Source organism: Crinia signifera, chromosome 5, assembly GCF_055691185.1.
Source record: "Crinia signifera chromosome 5, ASM5569118v1, whole genome shotgun sequence".
Taxonomy (NCBI): domain Eukaryota; kingdom Metazoa; phylum Chordata; class Amphibia; order Anura; family Myobatrachidae; genus Crinia; species Crinia signifera.
This window is the reverse complement of record NC_139221.1, coordinates 333,722,790-333,742,417: the sequence shown is the minus strand read 5'-3', so window position 1 is coordinate 333,742,417 and position 19,628 is coordinate 333,722,790. Positions and strand designations below refer to the sequence as shown.

General features: G+C 50.2%; 1 protein-coding gene across 1 annotated transcript in view; it reads left to right on the top strand.

Annotated features, from left to right (window-relative positions):
- Positions 1-11,405, top strand: part of MAPK15 (mitogen-activated protein kinase 15) — a 124,990-nt gene extending 113,585 nt beyond the window's left edge. Inside the window, 1 exon segment of the mRNA XM_083145064.1 lies at positions 10,921-11,405. Within this exon segment, the coding sequence (XP_083001190.1) occupies positions 10,921-11,124 (204 nt within the window). The 3' untranslated portion in view covers positions 11,125-11,405.
- Positions 11,406-19,628: the final 8,223 nt, after the last annotated feature.

Below are 19,628 nucleotides of genomic sequence, written 5' to 3'. Positions count from 1 at the left end.
ACATACCCCAGCAGTAGTACATCCCATAGCGTGAGCGGGTCACCTTATCTGTGACGGTTAGCGCCCACCATGCCGCAGGCATCTTGTTACATACCCTGGCAGTAGTACATCCCATAGCGTGAGCGGGTCACCTTATCTGTGACGGTTAGCACCCACCGTGCCGCAGGCATCTTGTTACATACCCCGGCAGTAGTACATCCCATAGCGTGAGCGGGTCACCTTATCTGTGACGGGTAGCGCCCACCGTGCCGCAGGCATCTTGTTACATACCCTGTCAGTAGTACATCCCATAGCGTGAGCGGGTCACCTTATCTGTGACGGTTAGAGCCCACCGTGCCGCAGGCATCTTGTTACATACCCCGGCAGTAGTACATCCCATAGCGTGAGCTGGTCACCTTATCTGTGACGGTTAGCGCCCACCGTGCCGCAGGCATCTTGTTACATACCCCGGCAGTAGTACATCCCATAGCGTGAGCGGGTCACCTTATCTCTGACGGTTAGCGCCCACCGTGCTGCAGGCATCTTGTTACATACCCCGGCAGTAGTACATCCCATAGCGTGAGTGGGTCACCTTATCTCTGACGGTTAGCGCCCACCGTGGCGCAGGCATCTTGTTACATACCCCGGCAGTAGTACATCCCATAGCGTGAGCGGGTCACCTTATCTGTGACGGTTAGCGCCCACCGTGCCGCAGGCATCTTGCTACATACCCCGGCAGTAGTACATCCCATAGCGTGAGCGGGTGGTGAGCGGGTCACCTTATCTGTGACAGTTAGCGCCCACCGTGCCGCAGGCATCTTGTTACATACCCCGGCAGTAGTACATCCCATAGCGTGAGCGGGTCACCTTATCTCTGACGGTTAGCGCCCACCGTGCCGCAGGCATCTTGTTACATACCCTGGCAGTAGTACATCCCATAGCGTGAGCGGGTCACCTTATCTCTGACGGTTAGCGCCCACCGTGCCGCAGGCATCTTGTTACATACCACGGCAGTAGTACATCCCATAGCGTGAGCGGGTCACCTTATCTCTGACGGGTAGCGCCCACCGTGCCGCAGGCATCTTGTTACATACCCTGGCAGTAGTACATCCCATAGCGTGAGCGGGTCACCTTATCTCTGACGGGTAGCGCCCACCGTGCCGCAGGCATCTTGTTACATACCCTGGCAGTAGTACATCCCATAGCGTGAGCGGGTCACCTTATCTCTGACGGGTAGCGCCCACCGTGCCGCAGGCATCTTGTTACATACCCCGGCAGTAGTACATCCCACAGCGTGAGCGGGTCACCTTATCTCTGACGGGTAGCGCCCACCGTGCCGCAGGCATCTTGTTACATACCCCGGCAGTAGTACATCCCACAGCGTGAGCGGGTCACCTTATCTGTGACGGTTAGCGCCCACTGTGCCGCAGGCATCTTGTTACATACCCCGGCAGTAGTACATCCCATAGCGTGAGCGGGTCACCTTATCTCTGACGGGTAGCGCCCACCGTGCCGCAGGCATCTTGTTACATACCCCGGCAGTAGTACATCCCATAGCGTGAGCGGGTCACCTTATCTCTGACGGGTAGCGCCCACCGTGCCGCAGGCATCTTGTTACATACCCCGGCAGTAGTACATCCCACAGCGTGAGCGGGTCACCTTATCTGTGACGGTTAGCGCCCACTGTGCCGCAGGCATCTTGTTACATACCCCGGCAGTAGTACATCCCATAGCGTGAGCGGGTCACCTTATCTGTGACGGTTAGCGCCCACCGTGCCGCAGGCATCTTGTTACATACCCCGGCAGTAGTACATCCCATAGCGTGAGCGGGTCACCTTATCTCTGACGGGTAGCGCCCACCGTGCCGCAGGCATCTTGTTACATACCCCGGCAGTAGTACATCCCACAGCGTGAGCGGGTCACCTTATCTGTGACGGTTAGCGCCCACCGTGCCGCAGGCATCTTGTTACATACCACGGCAGTAGTACATCCCATAGCGTGAGCGGGTCACCTTATCTCTGACGGTTAGCGCCCACCGTGCCGCAGGCATCTTGTTACATACCCCGGCAGTAGTACATCCCATAGCGTGAGCGGGTCACCTTATCTCTGACAGTTAGCGCCCACCGTGCCGCAGGCATCTTGTTACATACCCCAGCAGTAGTACATCCCATAGCGTGAGCGGGTCACCTTATCTGTGACGGTTAGCGCCCACCATGCCGCAGGCATCTTGTTACATACCCTGGCAGTAGTACATCCCATAGCGTGAGCGGGTCACCTTATCTGTGACGGTTAGCACCCACCGTGCCGCAGGCATCTTGTTACATACCCCGGCAGTAGTACATCCCATAGCGTGAGCGGGTCACCTTATCTGTGACGGTTAGCGCCCACCGTGCCGCAGGCATCTTGTTACATACCCTGGCAGTAGTACATCCCATAGCGTGAGCGGGTCACCTTATCTCTGACGGTTAGAGCCCACCGTGCCGCAGGCATCTTGTTACATACCCCGGCAGTAGTACATCCCATAGCGTGAGCAGGTCACCTTATCTGTGACGGGTAGCGCCCACCGTGCCGCAGGCATCTTGTTACATACCCTGTCAGTAGTACATCCCATAGCGTGAGCGGGTCACCTTATCTGTGACGGTTAGAGCCCACCGTGCCGCAGGCATCTTGTTACATACCCCGGCAGTAGTACATCCCATAGCGTGAGCGGGTCACCTTATCTCTGACGGGTAGCGCCCACCGTGCCGCAGGCATCTTGTTACATACCCCGGCAGTAGTACATCCCATAGCGTGAGCGGGTCACCTTATCTGTGACGGTTAGCACCCACCGTGCCGCAGGCATCTTGTTACATACCCCGGCAGTAGTACATCCCATAGCGTGAGCGGGTCACCTTATCTCTGACAGTTAGCGCCCACCGTGCCGCAGGCATCTTGTTACATACCCCGGCAGTAGTACATCCCATAGCGTGAGCGGGTCACCTTATCTCTGACGGTTAGCGCCCACCGTGCCGCAGGCATCTTGTTACATACCCTGGCAGTAGTACATCCCACAGCGTGAGCGGGTCACCTTATCTCTGATGGTTAGCGCCCACCGTGCCGCAGGCATCTTGTTACATACCCTGGCAGTAGTACATCCCATAGCGTGAGCGGGTGGTGAGCGGGTCACCTTATCTGTGACGGTTAGCGCCCACCGTGCCGCAGGCATCTTGTTACATACCCCGGCAGTAGTACATCCCATAGCGTGAGCGGGTCACCTTATCTGTGATGGTTAGCGCCCACCGTGCCGCAGGCATCTTGTTACATACCCCGGCAGTAGTACATCCCATAGCGTGAGCGGGTCACCTTATCTCTGACGGTTAGCGCCCACCGTGCCGCAGGCATCTTGTTACATACCCCGGCAGTAGTACATCCCATAGCGTGAGCGGGTCACCTTATCTCTGACGGGTAGCGCCCACCGTGCCGCAGGCATCTTGTTACATACCCCGGCAGTAGTACATCCAATAGCGTGAGCGGGTCACCTTATCTCTGACGGTTAGCGCCCACCGTGCCGCAGGCATCTTGTTACATACCCCGGCAGTAGTACATCCCATAGCGTGAGCGGGTCACCTTATCTCTGACGGTTAGCGCCCACCGTGCCGCAGGCATCTTGTTACATACCCCGGCAGTAGTACATCCCATAGAGTGAGCGGGTCACCTTATCTCTGACGGGTAGCGCCCACCGTGCCGCAGGCATCTTGTTACATACCCCGGCAGTAGTACATCCCATAGCGTGAGCGGGTCACCTTATCTGTGACGGGTAGCGCCCACCGTGCCGCAGGCATCTTGTTACATACCCTGGCAGTAGTACATCCCATAGCGTGAGCGGGTCACCTTATCTCTGACGGGTAGCGCCCACCGTGCCGCAGGCATCTTGTTACATACCCCGGCAGTAATACATCCCATAGCGTGAGCGGGTCACCTTATCTCTGACGGTTAGCGCCCACCGTGCCGCAGGCATCTTGTTACATACCCTGGCAGTAGTACATCCCATAGCGTGAGCGGGTCACCTTATCTCTGACGGGTAGCGCCCACCGTGCCGCAGGCATCTTGTTACATACCCCGGCAGTAATACATCCCATAGCGTGAGCGGGTCACCTTATCTGTGACGGTTAGCGCCCACTGTGCCGCAGGCATCTTGTTACATACCCCGGCAGTAATACATCCCATAGCGTGAGCGGGTCACCTTATCTCTGACGGTTAGAGCCCACCGTGCCACAGGCATCTTGTTACATACCCCGGCAGTAGTACATCCCATAGCGTGAGCGGGTGGTGAGCGGGTCACCTTATCTGTGACGGGTAGCGCCCACCGTGCCGCAGGCATCTTGTTACATACCCCGGCAGTAATACATCCCATAGCGTGAGCGGGTCACCTTATCTCTGACGGTTAGCGCCCACCGTGCCGCAGGCATCTTGTTACATACCCTGGCAGTAGTACATCCCATAGCGTGAGCGGGTCACCTTATCTCTGACGGGTAGCGCCCACCGTGCCGCAGGCATCTTGTTACATACCCTGGCAGTAGTACATCCCATAGCGTGAGCGGGTCACCTTATCTCTGACGGGTAGCGCCCACCGTGCCGCAGGCATCTTGTTACATACCCCGGCAGTAGTACATCCCACAGCGTGAGCGGGTCACCTTATCTCTGACGGGTAGCGCCCACCGTGCCGCAGGCATCTTGTTACATACCCCGGCAGTAGTACATCCCACAGCGTGAGCGGGTCACCTTATCTGTGACGGTTAGCGCCCACTGTGCCGCAGGCATCTTGTTACATACCCCGGCAGTAGTACATCCCATAGCGTGAGCGGGTCACCTTATCTGTGACGGTTAGCGCCCACCGTGCCGCAGGCATCTTGTTACATACCCCGGCAGTAGTACATCCCATAGCGTGAGCGGGTCACCTTATCTCTGACGGGTAGCGCCCACCGTGCCGCAGGCATCTTGTTACATACCCCGGCAGTAGTACATCCCACAGCGTGAGCGGGTCACCTTATCTGTGACGGTTAGCGCCCACTGTGCCGCAGGCATCTTGTTACATACCCCGGCAGTAGTACATCCCATAGCGTGAGCGGGTCACCTTATCTGTGACGGTTAGCGCCCACCGTGCCGCAGGCATCTTGTTACATACCCCGGCAGTAGTACATCCCATAGCGTGAGCGGGTCACCTTATCTCTGACGGGTAGCGCCCACCGTGCCGCAGGCATCTTGTTACATACCCCGGCAGTAGTACATCCCACAGCGTGAGCGGGTCACCTTATCTGTGACGGTTAGCGCCCACCGTGCCGCAGGCATCTTGTTACATACCACGGCAGTAGTACATCCCATAGCGTGAGCGGGTCACCTTATCTCTGACGGTTAGCGCCCACCGTGCCGCAGGCATCTTGTTACATACCCCGGCAGTAGTACATCCCATAGCGTGAGCGGGTCACCTTATCTCTGACAGTTAGCGCCCACCGTGCCGCAGGCATCTTGTTACATACCCCAGCAGTAGTACATCCCATAGCGTGAGCGGGTCACCTTATCTGTGACGGTTAGCGCCCACCATGCCGCAGGCATCTTGTTACATACCCTGGCAGTAGTACATCCCATAGCGTGAGCGGGTCACCTTATCTGTGACGGTTAGCACCCACCGTGCCGCAGGCATCTTGTTACATACCCCGGCAGTAGTACATCCCATAGCGTGAGCGGGTCACCTTATCTGTGACGGTTAGCGCCCACCGTGCCGCAGGCATCTTGTTACATACCCTGGCAGTAGTACATCCCATAGCGTGAGCGGGTCACCTTATCTCTGACGGTTAGAGCCCACCGTGCCGCAGGCATCTTGTTACATACCCCGGCAGTAGTACATCCCATAGCGTGAGCAGGTCACCTTATCTGTGACGGGTAGCGCCCACCGTGCCGCAGGCATCTTGTTACATACCCTGTCAGTAGTACATCCCATAGCGTGAGCGGGTCACCTTATCTGTGACGGTTAGAGCCCACCGTGCCGCAGGCATCTTGTTACATACCCCGGCAGTAGTACATCCCATAGCGTGAGCGGGTCACCTTATCTCTGACGGGTAGCGCCCACCGTGCCGCAGGCATCTTGTTACATACCCCGGCAGTAGTACATCCCATAGCGTGAGCGGGTCACCTTATCTGTGACGGTTAGCACCCACCGTGCCGCAGGCATCTTGTTACATACCCCGGCAGTAGTACATCCCATAGCGTGAGCGGGTCACCTTATCTCTGACAGTTAGCGCCCACCGTGCCGCAGGCATCTTGTTACATACCCCGGCAGTAGTACATCCCATAGCGTGAGCGGGTCACCTTATCTCTGACGGTTAGCGCCCACCGTGCCGCAGGCATCTTGTTACATACCCTGGCAGTAGTACATCCCACAGCGTGAGCGGGTCACCTTATCTCTGATGGTTAGCGCCCACCGTGCCGCAGGCATCTTGTTACATACCCTGGCAGTAGTACATCCCATAGCGTGAGCGGGTGGTGAGCGGGTCACCTTATCTGTGACGGTTAGCGCCCACCGTGCCGCAGGCATCTTGTTACATACCCCGGCAGTAGTACATCCCATAGCGTGAGCGGGTCACCTTATCTGTGATGGTTAGCGCCCACCGTGCCGCAGGCATCTTGTTACATACCCCGGCAGTAGTACATCCCATAGCGTGAGCGGGTCACCTTATCTCTGACGGTTAGCGCCCACCGTGCCGCAGGCATCTTGTTACATACCCCGGCAGTAGTACATCCCATAGCGTGAGCGGGTCACCTTATCTCTGACGGGTAGCGCCCACCGTGCCGCAGGCATCTTGTTACATACCCCGGCAGTAGTACATCCAATAGCGTGAGCGGGTCACCTTATCTCTGACGGTTAGCGCCCACCGTGCCGCAGGCATCTTGTTACATACCCCGGCAGTAGTACATCCCATAGCGTGAGCGGGTCACCTTATCTCTGACGGTTAGCGCCCACCGTGCCGCAGGCATCTTGTTACATACCCCGGCAGTAGTACATCCCATAGAGTGAGCGGGTCACCTTATCTCTGACGGGTAGCGCCCACCGTGCCGCAGGCATCTTGTTACATACCCCGGCAGTAGTACATCCCATAGCGTGAGCGGGTCACCTTATCTGTGACGGGTAGCGCCCACCGTGCCGCAGGCATCTTGTTACATACCCTGGCAGTAGTACATCCCATAGCGTGAGCGGGTCACCTTATCTCTGACGGGTAGCGCCCACCGTGCCGCAGGCATCTTGTTACATACCCCGGCAGTAATACATCCCATAGCGTGAGCGGGTCACCTTATCTCTGACGGTTAGCGCCCACCGTGCCGCAGGCATCTTGTTACATACCCTGGCAGTAGTACATCCCATAGCGTGAGCGGGTCACCTTATCTCTGACGGGTAGCGCCCACCGTGCCGCAGGCATCTTGTTACATACCCCGGCAGTAATACATCCCATAGCGTGAGCGGGTCACCTTATCTGTGACGGTTAGCGCCCACTGTGCCGCAGGCATCTTGTTACATACCCCGGCAGTAATACATCCCATAGCGTGAGCGGGTCACCTTATCTCTGACGGTTAGAGCCCACCGTGCCACAGGCATCTTGTTACATACCCCGGCAGTAGTACATCCCATAGCGTGAGCGGGTGGTGAGCGGGTCACCTTATCTGTGACGGGTAGCGCCCACCGTGCCGCAGGCATCTTGTTACATACCCCGGCAGTAATACATCCCATAGCGTGAGCGGGTCACCTTATCTGTGACGGTTAGCGCCCACCGTGCCGCAGGCATCTTGTTACATACCCCGGCAGTAGTACATCCCATAGCGTGAGCGGGTCACCTTATCTGTGACGGTTAGCACCCACCGTGCCGCAGGCATCTTGTTACATACCCTGGCAGTAGTACATCCCATAGCGTGAGCGGGTCACCTTATCTGTGACGGTTAGCGCCCACCGTGCCGCAGGCATCTTGTTACATACCCCGGCAGTAGTACATCCCATAGCGTGAGCGGGTCACCTTATATCTGACGGGTAGCGCCCACCGTCCCGCAGGCATCTTGTTACATACCCCGGCAGTAGTACATCCCATAGCGTGAGCGGGTCACCTTATCTCTGACGGGTAGCGCCCACCGTGCCGCAGGCATCTTGTTACATACCCCGGCAGTAGTACATCCCATAGTGTGAGCGGGTCACCTTATCTCTGACGGTTAGCGCCCACCGTGCCGCAGGCATCTTGTTACATACCCCGGCAGTAGTACATCCCATAGCGTGAGCACTTGGTTAGCTGTACTAGTGGGCTACTATGCCCCTGTCAGCCAGCGCCCACTGTGTCGGAGAGATTCTTCTATGCACCGCTGTAGCAACACGGCACGGCTCTGCCACCTAGTAATATAGCTTATATGATGATTGGCATTTACAGAAATCTCTGCTATTAAATAAGACCCATCTCATAACGCACTGTATCAATGAATTGTTGATGTTGCGACTTAATAAAGCGCATCAGTGCGAACTGTGTCAGATCTGCAATAAATAAAGTTACAGTGTATGTGTTATATACAGGGCGACCACAACATTGTATGTATATCAACATCATACTTCCATACTTGGGTATATGGCCATATATTGATTATACTCACTCTCTGGGAAGTGCTGGCCAGACGTCAGACAGGAAATGATATGTCCTTGGCTGACCGGCTTCTACCAATACTTCTACACAGTAACACTTCCTTTCTTCACTTCTGGAATCCGGGTAGAGACCTAATTACTGTGTCTAAAGGATTTATCCACACACATACACAGACTAGATCCTTGATTGATGAGCACAATTTGACTCCCATATATCAAATTTACAGGCCAGTGAGCCATAATCATTTCAGGGATTGACGTACATTAGCTCGCACTGAATAATAGATTCTAATAAGGGAACCAGTGCATAGAGACACCGCACGTGCACTGTATTCACCTTGTCTTTGTTTCATGATATATGTAGTCTTCATATTTCACAGTTTTAAAGTAAACTAAATTTACTTTAATATATTTTTCTTTTCTTTTATATTTTAGATACATTTTTTAGTTTAATTTTTCTTTTTGGTGCACCACAACGTGACAAACTATATTCTGTCCTGGCTACACTGGTGTTGGGGGTATACCTAGTGTGTCTGATGTCCTGGCTACACTGGTGGTGGGGGTACACCTAGTGTGTCTGATGTCCCGGCTACACTGGTGATGGGGGTACACCTAGTGTGTCTGATGTCCCGGCTACACTGGTGGTGGGGTTATACCTAGTGTGTCTGATGTCCCGGCTACACTGGTGATGGGGGTACACCTAGTGTGTCTGATGTCCCGGCTACACTGGTGATGGGGGTACACCTAGTGTGTCTGATGTCCCAGCTACACTGGTGGTGGGGGTACACCTAGTGTGTCTGATGTCCCGGCTACACTGGTGGTGGGGGTACACCTAGTGTGTCTGATGTCCCAGCTACACTGGTGGTGGTAGGGGAACACCTAGTGTGTCTGATGTCCCGGCTACACTGGTGGTGGGGGTACACCTAGTGTGTCTGATGTCCTGGCTACACTGGTGTTGGGGGTATACCTAGTGTGTCTGATGTCCCGGCTACACTGGTGGTGGGGGTACACCTAGTGTGTCTGATGTCCCGGCTACACTGGTGGTGGGGGTACACCTAGTGTGTCTGATGTCCCGGCTACACTGGTGGTGGGGGTACACCTAGTGTGTCTGATGTCCCGGCTACACTGGTGGTGGGGGTACACCTAGTGTGTCTGATGTCCCGGCTACACTGGTGTTGGGGGTATACCTGGTGTGTCTGATGTCCCGGCTACACTGGTGGTGGGGGTACACCTAGTGTGTCTGATGTCCTGGCTACACTGGCGGTGGGGGTACACCTAGTGTGTCTGATGTCCCGGCTACACTGGTGGCTGTAGAGGAACACCTAGTGTGTCTGATGTCCCGGCCACACTGGTGGTGGGGGTACACCTAGTGTGTCTGATGTCCCGGCTACACTGGTGGCTGTAGGGGAACACCTAGTGTGTCTGATGTCCCGGCTACACTGGTGGTGGGGGTACACCTAGTGTGTCTGATGTCCCGGCTACACTGGTGGTGAGGCTACACCTAGTGTGTCTGATGTCCCGGCTACACTGGTGGTGGGGGTACACCTACTGTGTCTGATGTCCCGGCTACACTGGTGGTGGGGGTACACCTAGTGTGTCTGATGTCCCGGCTACACTGGTGGTGGGGGTACACCTAGTGTGTCTGATGTCCCGGTTACGCTGGTGGTGGTGGTGGTGGGGGGTACAACTAGTGTGTCTGATGTCCCGGCTACACTGGTGGTGGTGGTACACCTAGTGTGATTGATGTCCCGCCTTCACTGGTAGTGTTGGGGTTACACCTAGTGTGACTGATGTCCCGGCTATACTAGTGGGGTTGTTGGGGGAGGAGGGGTGGTTATACCTAGTGTGACTGAAGTCCCAGCTAAACTGGTGGTGGTGGAGGTACACTTAGTGTGTCTGATGTCCTGGCTACACTGGTGGTTGTGATGGTGATGGTGGTGGTGGTGGGGGGGTTTACACCTAGTGTGACTGATGTCCCGGCCACACTGTTGGTGGTTGGGTGGAGTACACCTAGTGTGACTGACGTCCCGGCTACACTGTTGGTGGTGGTGGTGGGGAGTACACCTAGTGTGACTGATGTCCCGGCCGCACTGGTGGGGAGTACACCTAGTGTGACTGGTGTCCCGGCTACACTGTTGGGGGGAGGGGGGGTATACACCTAGTGTGACTGGTGTCCCGGCCGCACAGGTGGGGGGTACACCTAATGTGACTGATGGATGTCCTGGCTATACTAGTGGGGTTGCTGGTGGGGGGGTACTGGAGACAGCAATGATATTTTTTTTTGTTCCCTTCAGAACCAGCGCACTCCAATAGCCGGTACTCGTGAGCTGCGATCTGCTCAGAAATTCAGTAGGAAGATGTTCCAAGGAACAAACAACATTGGTACTGCCGGAGATCCTAAGGCTTCTCTACAGAGCTACACACAGGCCTATGGGACCATCAGCAAGTCTGCGCTGCAGAGTTTGCCCTTCCAGAGCTTTTCAAATGGGGAAAAGTGACGGGATCTTCCACTGTGAGCACACTGGCCCTATCTTCCAGCCCCCCCCCTGTCCAGCAGCTGTCTAAGTGCCTGTTCCTTTGCTGTCCTCAGAGGACATTTCATGTCTGTCACATACATTATAACATACCATATGATATGTGCCTTATATATCGGCCAATCCTGGGACCACCAATCAGACAATACACAAAGTGCAATAAAGTCCAAGTCCTGTATTTCCATGTGATATTTCTACCGTGTACAGCATCTTTCTACTGAGCTATAATAGATTTGGTTTATTTATTCAGTTTCTTGTGTGGTTATTTTCTATAGTAACAGTGTATTAGGTACTCTTTACTTAGAAGGGCGCCCATCTCGGCCATCTCGGGCATTGAATGCACTAAAAAATCAGGTGCGATGCGACAGACGAGATGCCCGAGATTTCCCATAGGGAACAATGTTAAATGTCTCAATTGACCCGATTTTCCTGTTCAATGCCTCAATTGACCCAATTTTTCCATAGGAAACAATGTTAAATGGGCCACAGAGGCCAAATAGGCACCCTGAAGTGAATAATGGCCACCCGAATTGTTAACGCCACCCCACGATCAACGTCAACCCGAAGCGTGGCGAGCGGCGGCGGTACGCGTCCTACGACCTTTTCATACCCCCACTATCCACGTCGGCGTGGAGTTGAGAATAGAAAGTGTGGCGAGCGCAGCGAGCCACCGAGCCCGAAGCGTGGCGAGCGCAGCGAACCCCGCGTGGGGACGCGGATACCTTCACAGGTATCCGCGTCCCCTCGCGGGCTTCACAGCTGTCCGCGTACCCTCGCGGGGCTCGCGCTCGCCACGCTTCGGGCTCGGTGGCTCGCTGCGCTCGCCACACTTTCTATTCTCAACTCCACGCCGACGTGGATAGTGGGGGTATGAAAAGGTCGTAGGACGCGTACCGCCGCCGCTCGCCACGCTTCGGGTTGACGTTGATCGTGGGGTGGCGTTAACAATTCGGGTGGCCATTATACACTTCAGGGTGCCTATTTGGCCTCTGTGGCCCATTTAACATTGTTTCCTATGGAAAAATCGGGTCAATTGAGGCATTGAACAGGAAAATTGGGTCAATTGAGACATTTAACATTGTTCCCTATGGGAAATCTCGGGCATCTCGTCGGTTGATCGCACCCAATTTTTTAGTGCATTCAATGCCCGAGATGCCCGAGATTTTTTACTAACGATGCCCACGATCAAAATCGTGGGCGCCCTTCTAAGTAAAGAGTACCGTGTATTACTACGTGATGTATTAGATTATTTCATGTGTCGGTACCTGTCGTCCAGTGTGTACCCAGCTGGGTACAATCTAGTAAGGTGATTGTGACCAGACGCCTGCCCTTCGCTGTCACAGATAGAGATTCTGGTCTCACGGGCCCTGGCCAATAGGGATTCCCTCTTACTGACTCCACCTTTAAAGGGGCAGACTAGATGGGCCAAATGGTTCTGATCTGCCGTCAAATTCTAGGTTTCACCCACTACACAGTGGGCGGGTATAATATTGCTGCCGCCACGTGACATCTGGAACCATGGCTACAGTGTATGCTGACACACCTGGCTGATTTCGGCTGCTTTCCCCCACTGGTCACTGACTACAGACCAGGACAGTCGTGGTACGGGGCTATATTTGGCATACCCGTGCTGGTCACAAAATGAGGCAATGGATGTTTATTTGCTCAGATATAAGTCCTGAAAAGGTCCCTCCCCTATGGATAGGGGGCCCAGCATACAGAAATATTACAGGCAGATGTACGTTACAAAACAAAGAATTAGGCGCAACAACTATAGCACATATCACCATGATTATAGATAGAAATCCTAAATCCTCAAATGTTTGAATTTGCTGTTCCCATAAGCAACTTGGACAACTACTTGATGAACTGAACAGTGATAAATTAAGAGAGTGCAATCTGTTTTTTATTAAACATAAAATTCATTAGTAAATATTGAAGTCATAAATTAATTCAACACATAAAACATAATAAATCTGAACTTCCGCTTCCGGCATGAAGGAGTGAGCAGCTTCTCCTTGCCGCTCTGTTGCTCACCTCGGCTCCCAGCTTAATCCAGCTGTCAACGGCACGCAGAGATTGGTCACAATCCCCCTATCAGACTCCCACAGAGATGGACAAGTTCCTTGGACCTCTGCCAGCTGCTAAACAAACTACCACAACAGTAGAGGCAAGAGAAAAAGCCAATTGAACACAAAATGGAGCAGACTCCCCGGGGACTCCAGCAGCGAAAATGGTGATCACTGACAGCAACCCATATGATCCAGGTACCGCTGGCTGCACAAATATGGCCACACTTCATTACAGGGATCTGGTGGCAGCAATTCAAACTACCACGACCCAGATATTACTGCAGATATCCCGCTTATCTGATATACAATTCTCAGCTGTAGACATTCTAAGTGACAACATGGATAACATATCCAATTTACAAGCCACTGTACGTACTTTAAAGCAATATAATAAACGGCTCTTAGATTCACTGGACAATATTGAAAATAGACTGATACGGAACAACTTCAGAATTACTGGGATCCAGCTTTGGAACATATTGCCAGAAATACTTTGCCCAATCTTTTCCACATTGAGACAGTGGGCAGTATTCAATGAGGCTGATTCGCCATGTTCTATGGCGATTTTGTGCTATTTTCGTGCTGTAAGGCGATTTTTTGACTAAAACGGTGAATCACCCTATTCAGTGACCAGATGGCGAATACATTTCCAGGTTATTATCGCCATGCTTCACCGTGTAGCAATCGCTATCTTTTTATGGTGAAGTGGAATGTGAACTTTTAAAATAAAGTGTTTTGTTTTTTACATTTGGTGTCAAAAAATCAGGAATTTTATTCTGAGAAGGGGCATGCTATTTTTATTCATGTGCTTACAGCACATGAATATATATTTAATTAAAAAAAAATATATATATATATATATATATTTTTTACACAGAGCAGCCAGCAGGGGGCCGGGAGCCGAGCCGCTCATTAGATATTCATATATTCACTGCACCCGATCATTACATATGCACAATCGGGTGCAGTGAATACCTGCTCCCCTGCTGGCTATCCCGGGGGGCAGCCTGTGCTGCCTGGCTCCCGGGGAGCCCACCTCCCCCCCCACAAACGTTCTGGGGCAGGCAGGGAGTTAAAAGTCGCCGGTCAGGGGCAGCGAGCCCCTGACTCGTTGAATACTGGGGCCAGCGAGGCTCCGGAACACGGCGGGCAGTGGCGACTGTGCAGCGAATCCTAAACAGGATTCGCTGCACGTTGTCAATGTTTTCATTGAATACTGCCCAGTATGTTTGGGCATTGTCATTGAAAGGATTCATAGGCTGGGGCAATTTAAACCTCAATATCAGACCAATGGTTGTTAATCTAAAAGTCCTTAATGACTTACACAAACAGGCAATCTGGATAGCCTCACGTAAAATAAACCCTATTACATGGGGAAAATATACCCTTCGCATTTTTAAAGATTTTTTGGCAGATGTTACCAAGGCCAGACGTTCATTCACTTCAATATATACTGCTTTAACGAAAGACAAACGCTCTAAAAAGTTCTATGTGATGTATCCAGCTCGGTTATGAATATTCACTGGAACTGGGTTTAAAGATTTCATCAATCCTAAGGAGGCTGAGGAGTTCTTAGCAAGAGAAAATCACCAGCGTGACGCTGAGGCCATAACTGACACTGTTCCACCATGAGAGGACAACCTGTCCCTATCCATGTTACTTATAACTTCCGGTATACTTGGTATATTCTCTATACTTAACCTATATAGTCAACTAGCATGTTTATTGTTTATAGTTTATTTGAATATATACTGAGCCTTTGGGTGAGGCCCTTGCCGGCTAATCTTCGTTTCTTTCATTTCTATTTTTGGTAAAAAATTCACATGCATTATTATGGGGGGCCGGATGGCTGACAGACTGTAGGGATTCCGACAGTCATTACACAGACATCGGAATTCCAACTGTTAAAACCCAGACACTCAGGATCCCGATGGCCACTGGCTATTCTCCCTAGAATAGGTGGCGAGTGTAGTGAGCCACTGTGCCTGCAGCGTGGCGAGCACAGCAAGCCCGCAAGGGGCTTCATTGCACTCCCCACGCTGTTTGAGTCCGGGCGGTTGGGATCTCGACTGTCGGTGTGCTATACCACACCCTTATTATGATGTATTTGTTCTGTATAAAATTGGTAACTCATTTACCAGTCAGTTTCATGGAAGTCCATATTTTACAGTATATATGCTATGGGATTGGTAGCTTGTGCTCACTGGTTCAATGGTAATATCTTATATATGCTATGGGATTGGTAGCTTGCGCTCACTGGTTCAATGGTAATATCTTATATATATGCTTAGCTGCCTTTTGATAAGTTTTCTTTTTATTGTATTGTCGTGTATCCCCCATCCGTCATGTTTTTCCCAATCCCCTTATTTTTGTACAGACAATATGTAATCATAATAATGTTTACAGCTTAATATGTCTATTACTGTGGGTTCTCTGAACATCAGAGGTATACATACACCAGCTAAGCGTCGTAAATTACTGACATATCTTAACAGACAGAAAGTGTATATTATACTGTATGTCAAAACAGAGGGGTCATTTTTAAAAAATACGTTTATTAAAAGTTAATTTTTATTGACTCAATTATTACAAATAATACAATAAATACGAGATAAAAGAAAATATTTGGTACTTGTGGAGTATCACGGCTCCCACGACCTTGATCATATGCTGATCGTATGCTAAAAAATCTCATCGTATACGATCAAATCGCATGCCATGCGATGCGATCGCACCCGATTTTGCACTGAAATGCATCAAAATGCATTGAAATGTGTAGTAAACTTGTGAAATGCCCCCAAATGCCATTTTTCATAGTGTACCACCCCCACTATCAACGTCAACCCGAAGCGTGGCGAGCGCAGCGGTACGCGTCCTACGACCTTTTCATACCCCCACTATCCACGTCGGGGTTGAGAATAGAAAGTGTGGCGAGCGCAGCGCGGCGAGCCCCGCGAGGGGACGCGGATACCTTCACAGCTATACGTGTCCCCTCACGGGCTTCACAGGTATCCGCGTCCGCTCGCCACGCTTCGGGCTCGGTGCGCTCGCCACACTTTCTATTCTCAACTCCACGCCGACGTGGATAGTGGGGGTATGAAAAGGTCGTAGGACGCGTACCGCCGCCCCTCGCGGGCTCGCTGCGCTCGACACACTTCGGGTTGGCGTTGATATTGGGGGTGGTACACAGTGAAAAATGACATTTGGGGGCTAATTAACATGTTTCATACTCATTTTAATGCATTTGGATGCATTTAAGATTAAAAACGTATGCCATCGCATCGGATGCCATCGTATGGCATCCGATGCGATTGCATACAATTTTTGACCAAAAATCAGTAAAAATCGCATCGTATACCATCGTATGCCACTACATATGGCATACAATGCCATATGATGCCATACGATGGGAGCCGTGATACTCCACAAGTACCAAATATTTTTTTCCAGTGTGCACTCAACCAGCGTAACCACTTTTTTGCATAAACTTCTGTGCTACCATTCTTTCTCCATATATTATAGTTACCCTGAGTGGCACCCCCGCAAGATATATAAAATAGCGGGCAACATAGGTCCAAAAAAATATAGACCTTACTCAGAGTGTGCAGACAAATACCCTCCCTGTCCTATCCCCACCTATCTATATTATATGTCTCAAAGAGACACATCTTATGCCAGAAGAAAATCACAAATGTTAGGCTGGTTGATTTTGGGCTCTACCTCATTTAATTCAAAATCCGGTGGCGTTGTTACCCTAGAAAAGAAAAATGTAAATATTCAGGTAACCTCGTCTGTATCTGATCCTAACGGCAGATATGTAACACTCTGTATTAGCTATATGTAATTTATATGCTCCAACACTATATAAAAAAATCATTCTTTTTCAGCTTTCTCTCAAAACTGCATAAGTATGATCCCTCTACTTTACTACTAGGTGGCTATGGTAATTTCATCTCATATCTTAGATAGATCCCCTCCCCCAAAACATATACATATACCCGCACTCCCGAAAATAGGAGTTCCATATATTGCAAAATCATTAAATATTATTGACACATGGAGAGCTCTAAACCCGACAAATAAGGATTTTACTTGTATGTCTTTGACACATAAAACATGGTCCGGAATTGATTATATCTTATTAGTTGAACCATTATTTCCAAAAATTAATGTGGTCCAAATTTTCCCCCCAGTACTCTCTGATCATGGACTAATCACCATGGCAACAAATATGGAACATACAAATCCGTGTAAACCAATGTGGATATTTCCTTCCCATTTATCCCATTCCCGAGAATTAAGAGAAAAATGTATTACCTCATGGACAAACTATTGCTCTGATAACGTCACTTTTAAAAACTGTAATCCTGCAAGCAGCCAAAGCTGTGTTACGTGGAGAGATTATAGCCTATATTACAAAACAATTAAAAAACAACACAATCTTACATATATAGACTTAGAAATGAATTTAACTACCACTTTTCAGCTGTTTAAAATGGACCCAACAATAGCAAATAAGAATAATTATCTTTCAGCTAAACTACATTTTCATGAATATTTACAACTTTGTGCGGACCAATATCTTTTTTATGTAGATTCCAAATTTTATAAATTCAGGAATAAAGTTGGAAACCTGTTGACTAATTTGTTAAAGGCATGGGTCTTCCAACTGTGGCCCTCCAGATGTTGTGAAACTACATGTCCCAGCATGCCCTGACAGTATTGGCATGCTCTTATAGGAAAAAATGTGGCAATGCATGTTGGAACATGTAGTTTCACAACATCTGGAGGGCCACAGTTTGAAGACCCATGGTTAAAGGGGTCAAGATCTTGTAACACTATACACCCATTGAAAAGGACAGACAGGACTCTAACAAATTCTGATAGACAAATTGTTGAGGAGATGAAATGCTTCTATGAGGCATTGTATTCTTCTCCGCGGATGTGCCCAGACGAGCCGATGACAGATTCAACCCAACCAAACTCATCAGCTTATTTTTCTCCCTCTTCATATTGGGATTCTTTGGAATTACCTCAAATAACAAGCTTAATGTAACAAAACTTAATAGAACCAATCTCAGCTGTGGAGGTTGAATGGGCGGTTGGTAAATTGAAACTAGCTAAAGCACCTGGCCCAGATGGCTACTTTAACAAAATTTGTAAGATCATGGGCAAATGTATTTTCCAACCGTTGACCAACTGTTTTCATTTCATAATAAATTCAGGCACTTTACCCATAAATTTTTCAGATGTTATTATAAAAGTATTACTTAAACCAGGTTGAGATCTTAATTTAAAAGGCTCTTATAGGCCAATCTCTCTGCTCAATATCGATTATAAAATATTTACTAATATATTGGTGGAGAGATTGAAACCTTTTCTACCATTAATAATTTATAAGGACCAAACCGGTTTTATTACTGGAAGACATGCAGTGGTTAATGTCCGCAGGATGTTGGCTACCATTCAGCATTCTGATGCCTTCTTTGTCTCCGACAGGGCACTGAATATGGTGCTCGCGTTGGACGCAGAGAAGGCATTTGATTTAGTTTTATGACCCCACCTATTTCAAACTCTGCAAAAGTTTTATAAACATAATCCATATCCTCTACTCATCCCCCAAATCTACAGTAGCTTGTAATGGCTTATATTCCTCTATTTTTCAACTAGGCAGAGGTACCTGCCAGGGATGCACACTATCCCCCATTTTATTCGATATCGCTATTGAAGCTTTAGCAGTGACGATTCAAACTTCTCACCTTATGCAAGGGATTAAAATGGGACGAGAGGAGATAAAAATTGCTTTATTTGCTGATGACACTTTAGTTTTTATTTCTAACCCATCCCATACATTACCAGCCATACTGAACCTCGTCAACTCATTTGGGAAAATCGCTGGTTATAAGATTAATCTATCAAAATCAGAACGATTATCACTTGGAAAATATGATCCAAGTACCATAAGTTCATTGGATATCCCGTTCAACCTTTCCTTGTCGTGTTTTAAATACCTCAGTATTAAAATATGTGCTGACTGTTAGGAGTCAACATTTATGACTCTTATATATCTTGTCTGTCTTGGGTTAATTTCAGTCTGTGTTGGTAATCGACTCTGGTGGCCTCCAGTATTGAGTCTGTGCTATTACAGCCCAATATCCTATGAATTAATTTATGCACAAGTCTGACCTCATTAGCCCTGCTGGGCTGGATGGTGCACAGCTGCCTTGATTACCTGAGGCCTTCATAAGGCATCCTGACCTGTTCAAACAGGCCAGTCAAAGCTCATATTTCCTAGTTCCCAGTGCTATGTGCAAGTCTGTTTTGTCTGAGCTCCTATTCTCTGTGGGAGTTTGTGCTTGCCTTGGCCTTATGGTATCCTGCTATAGCCTGGTGTAC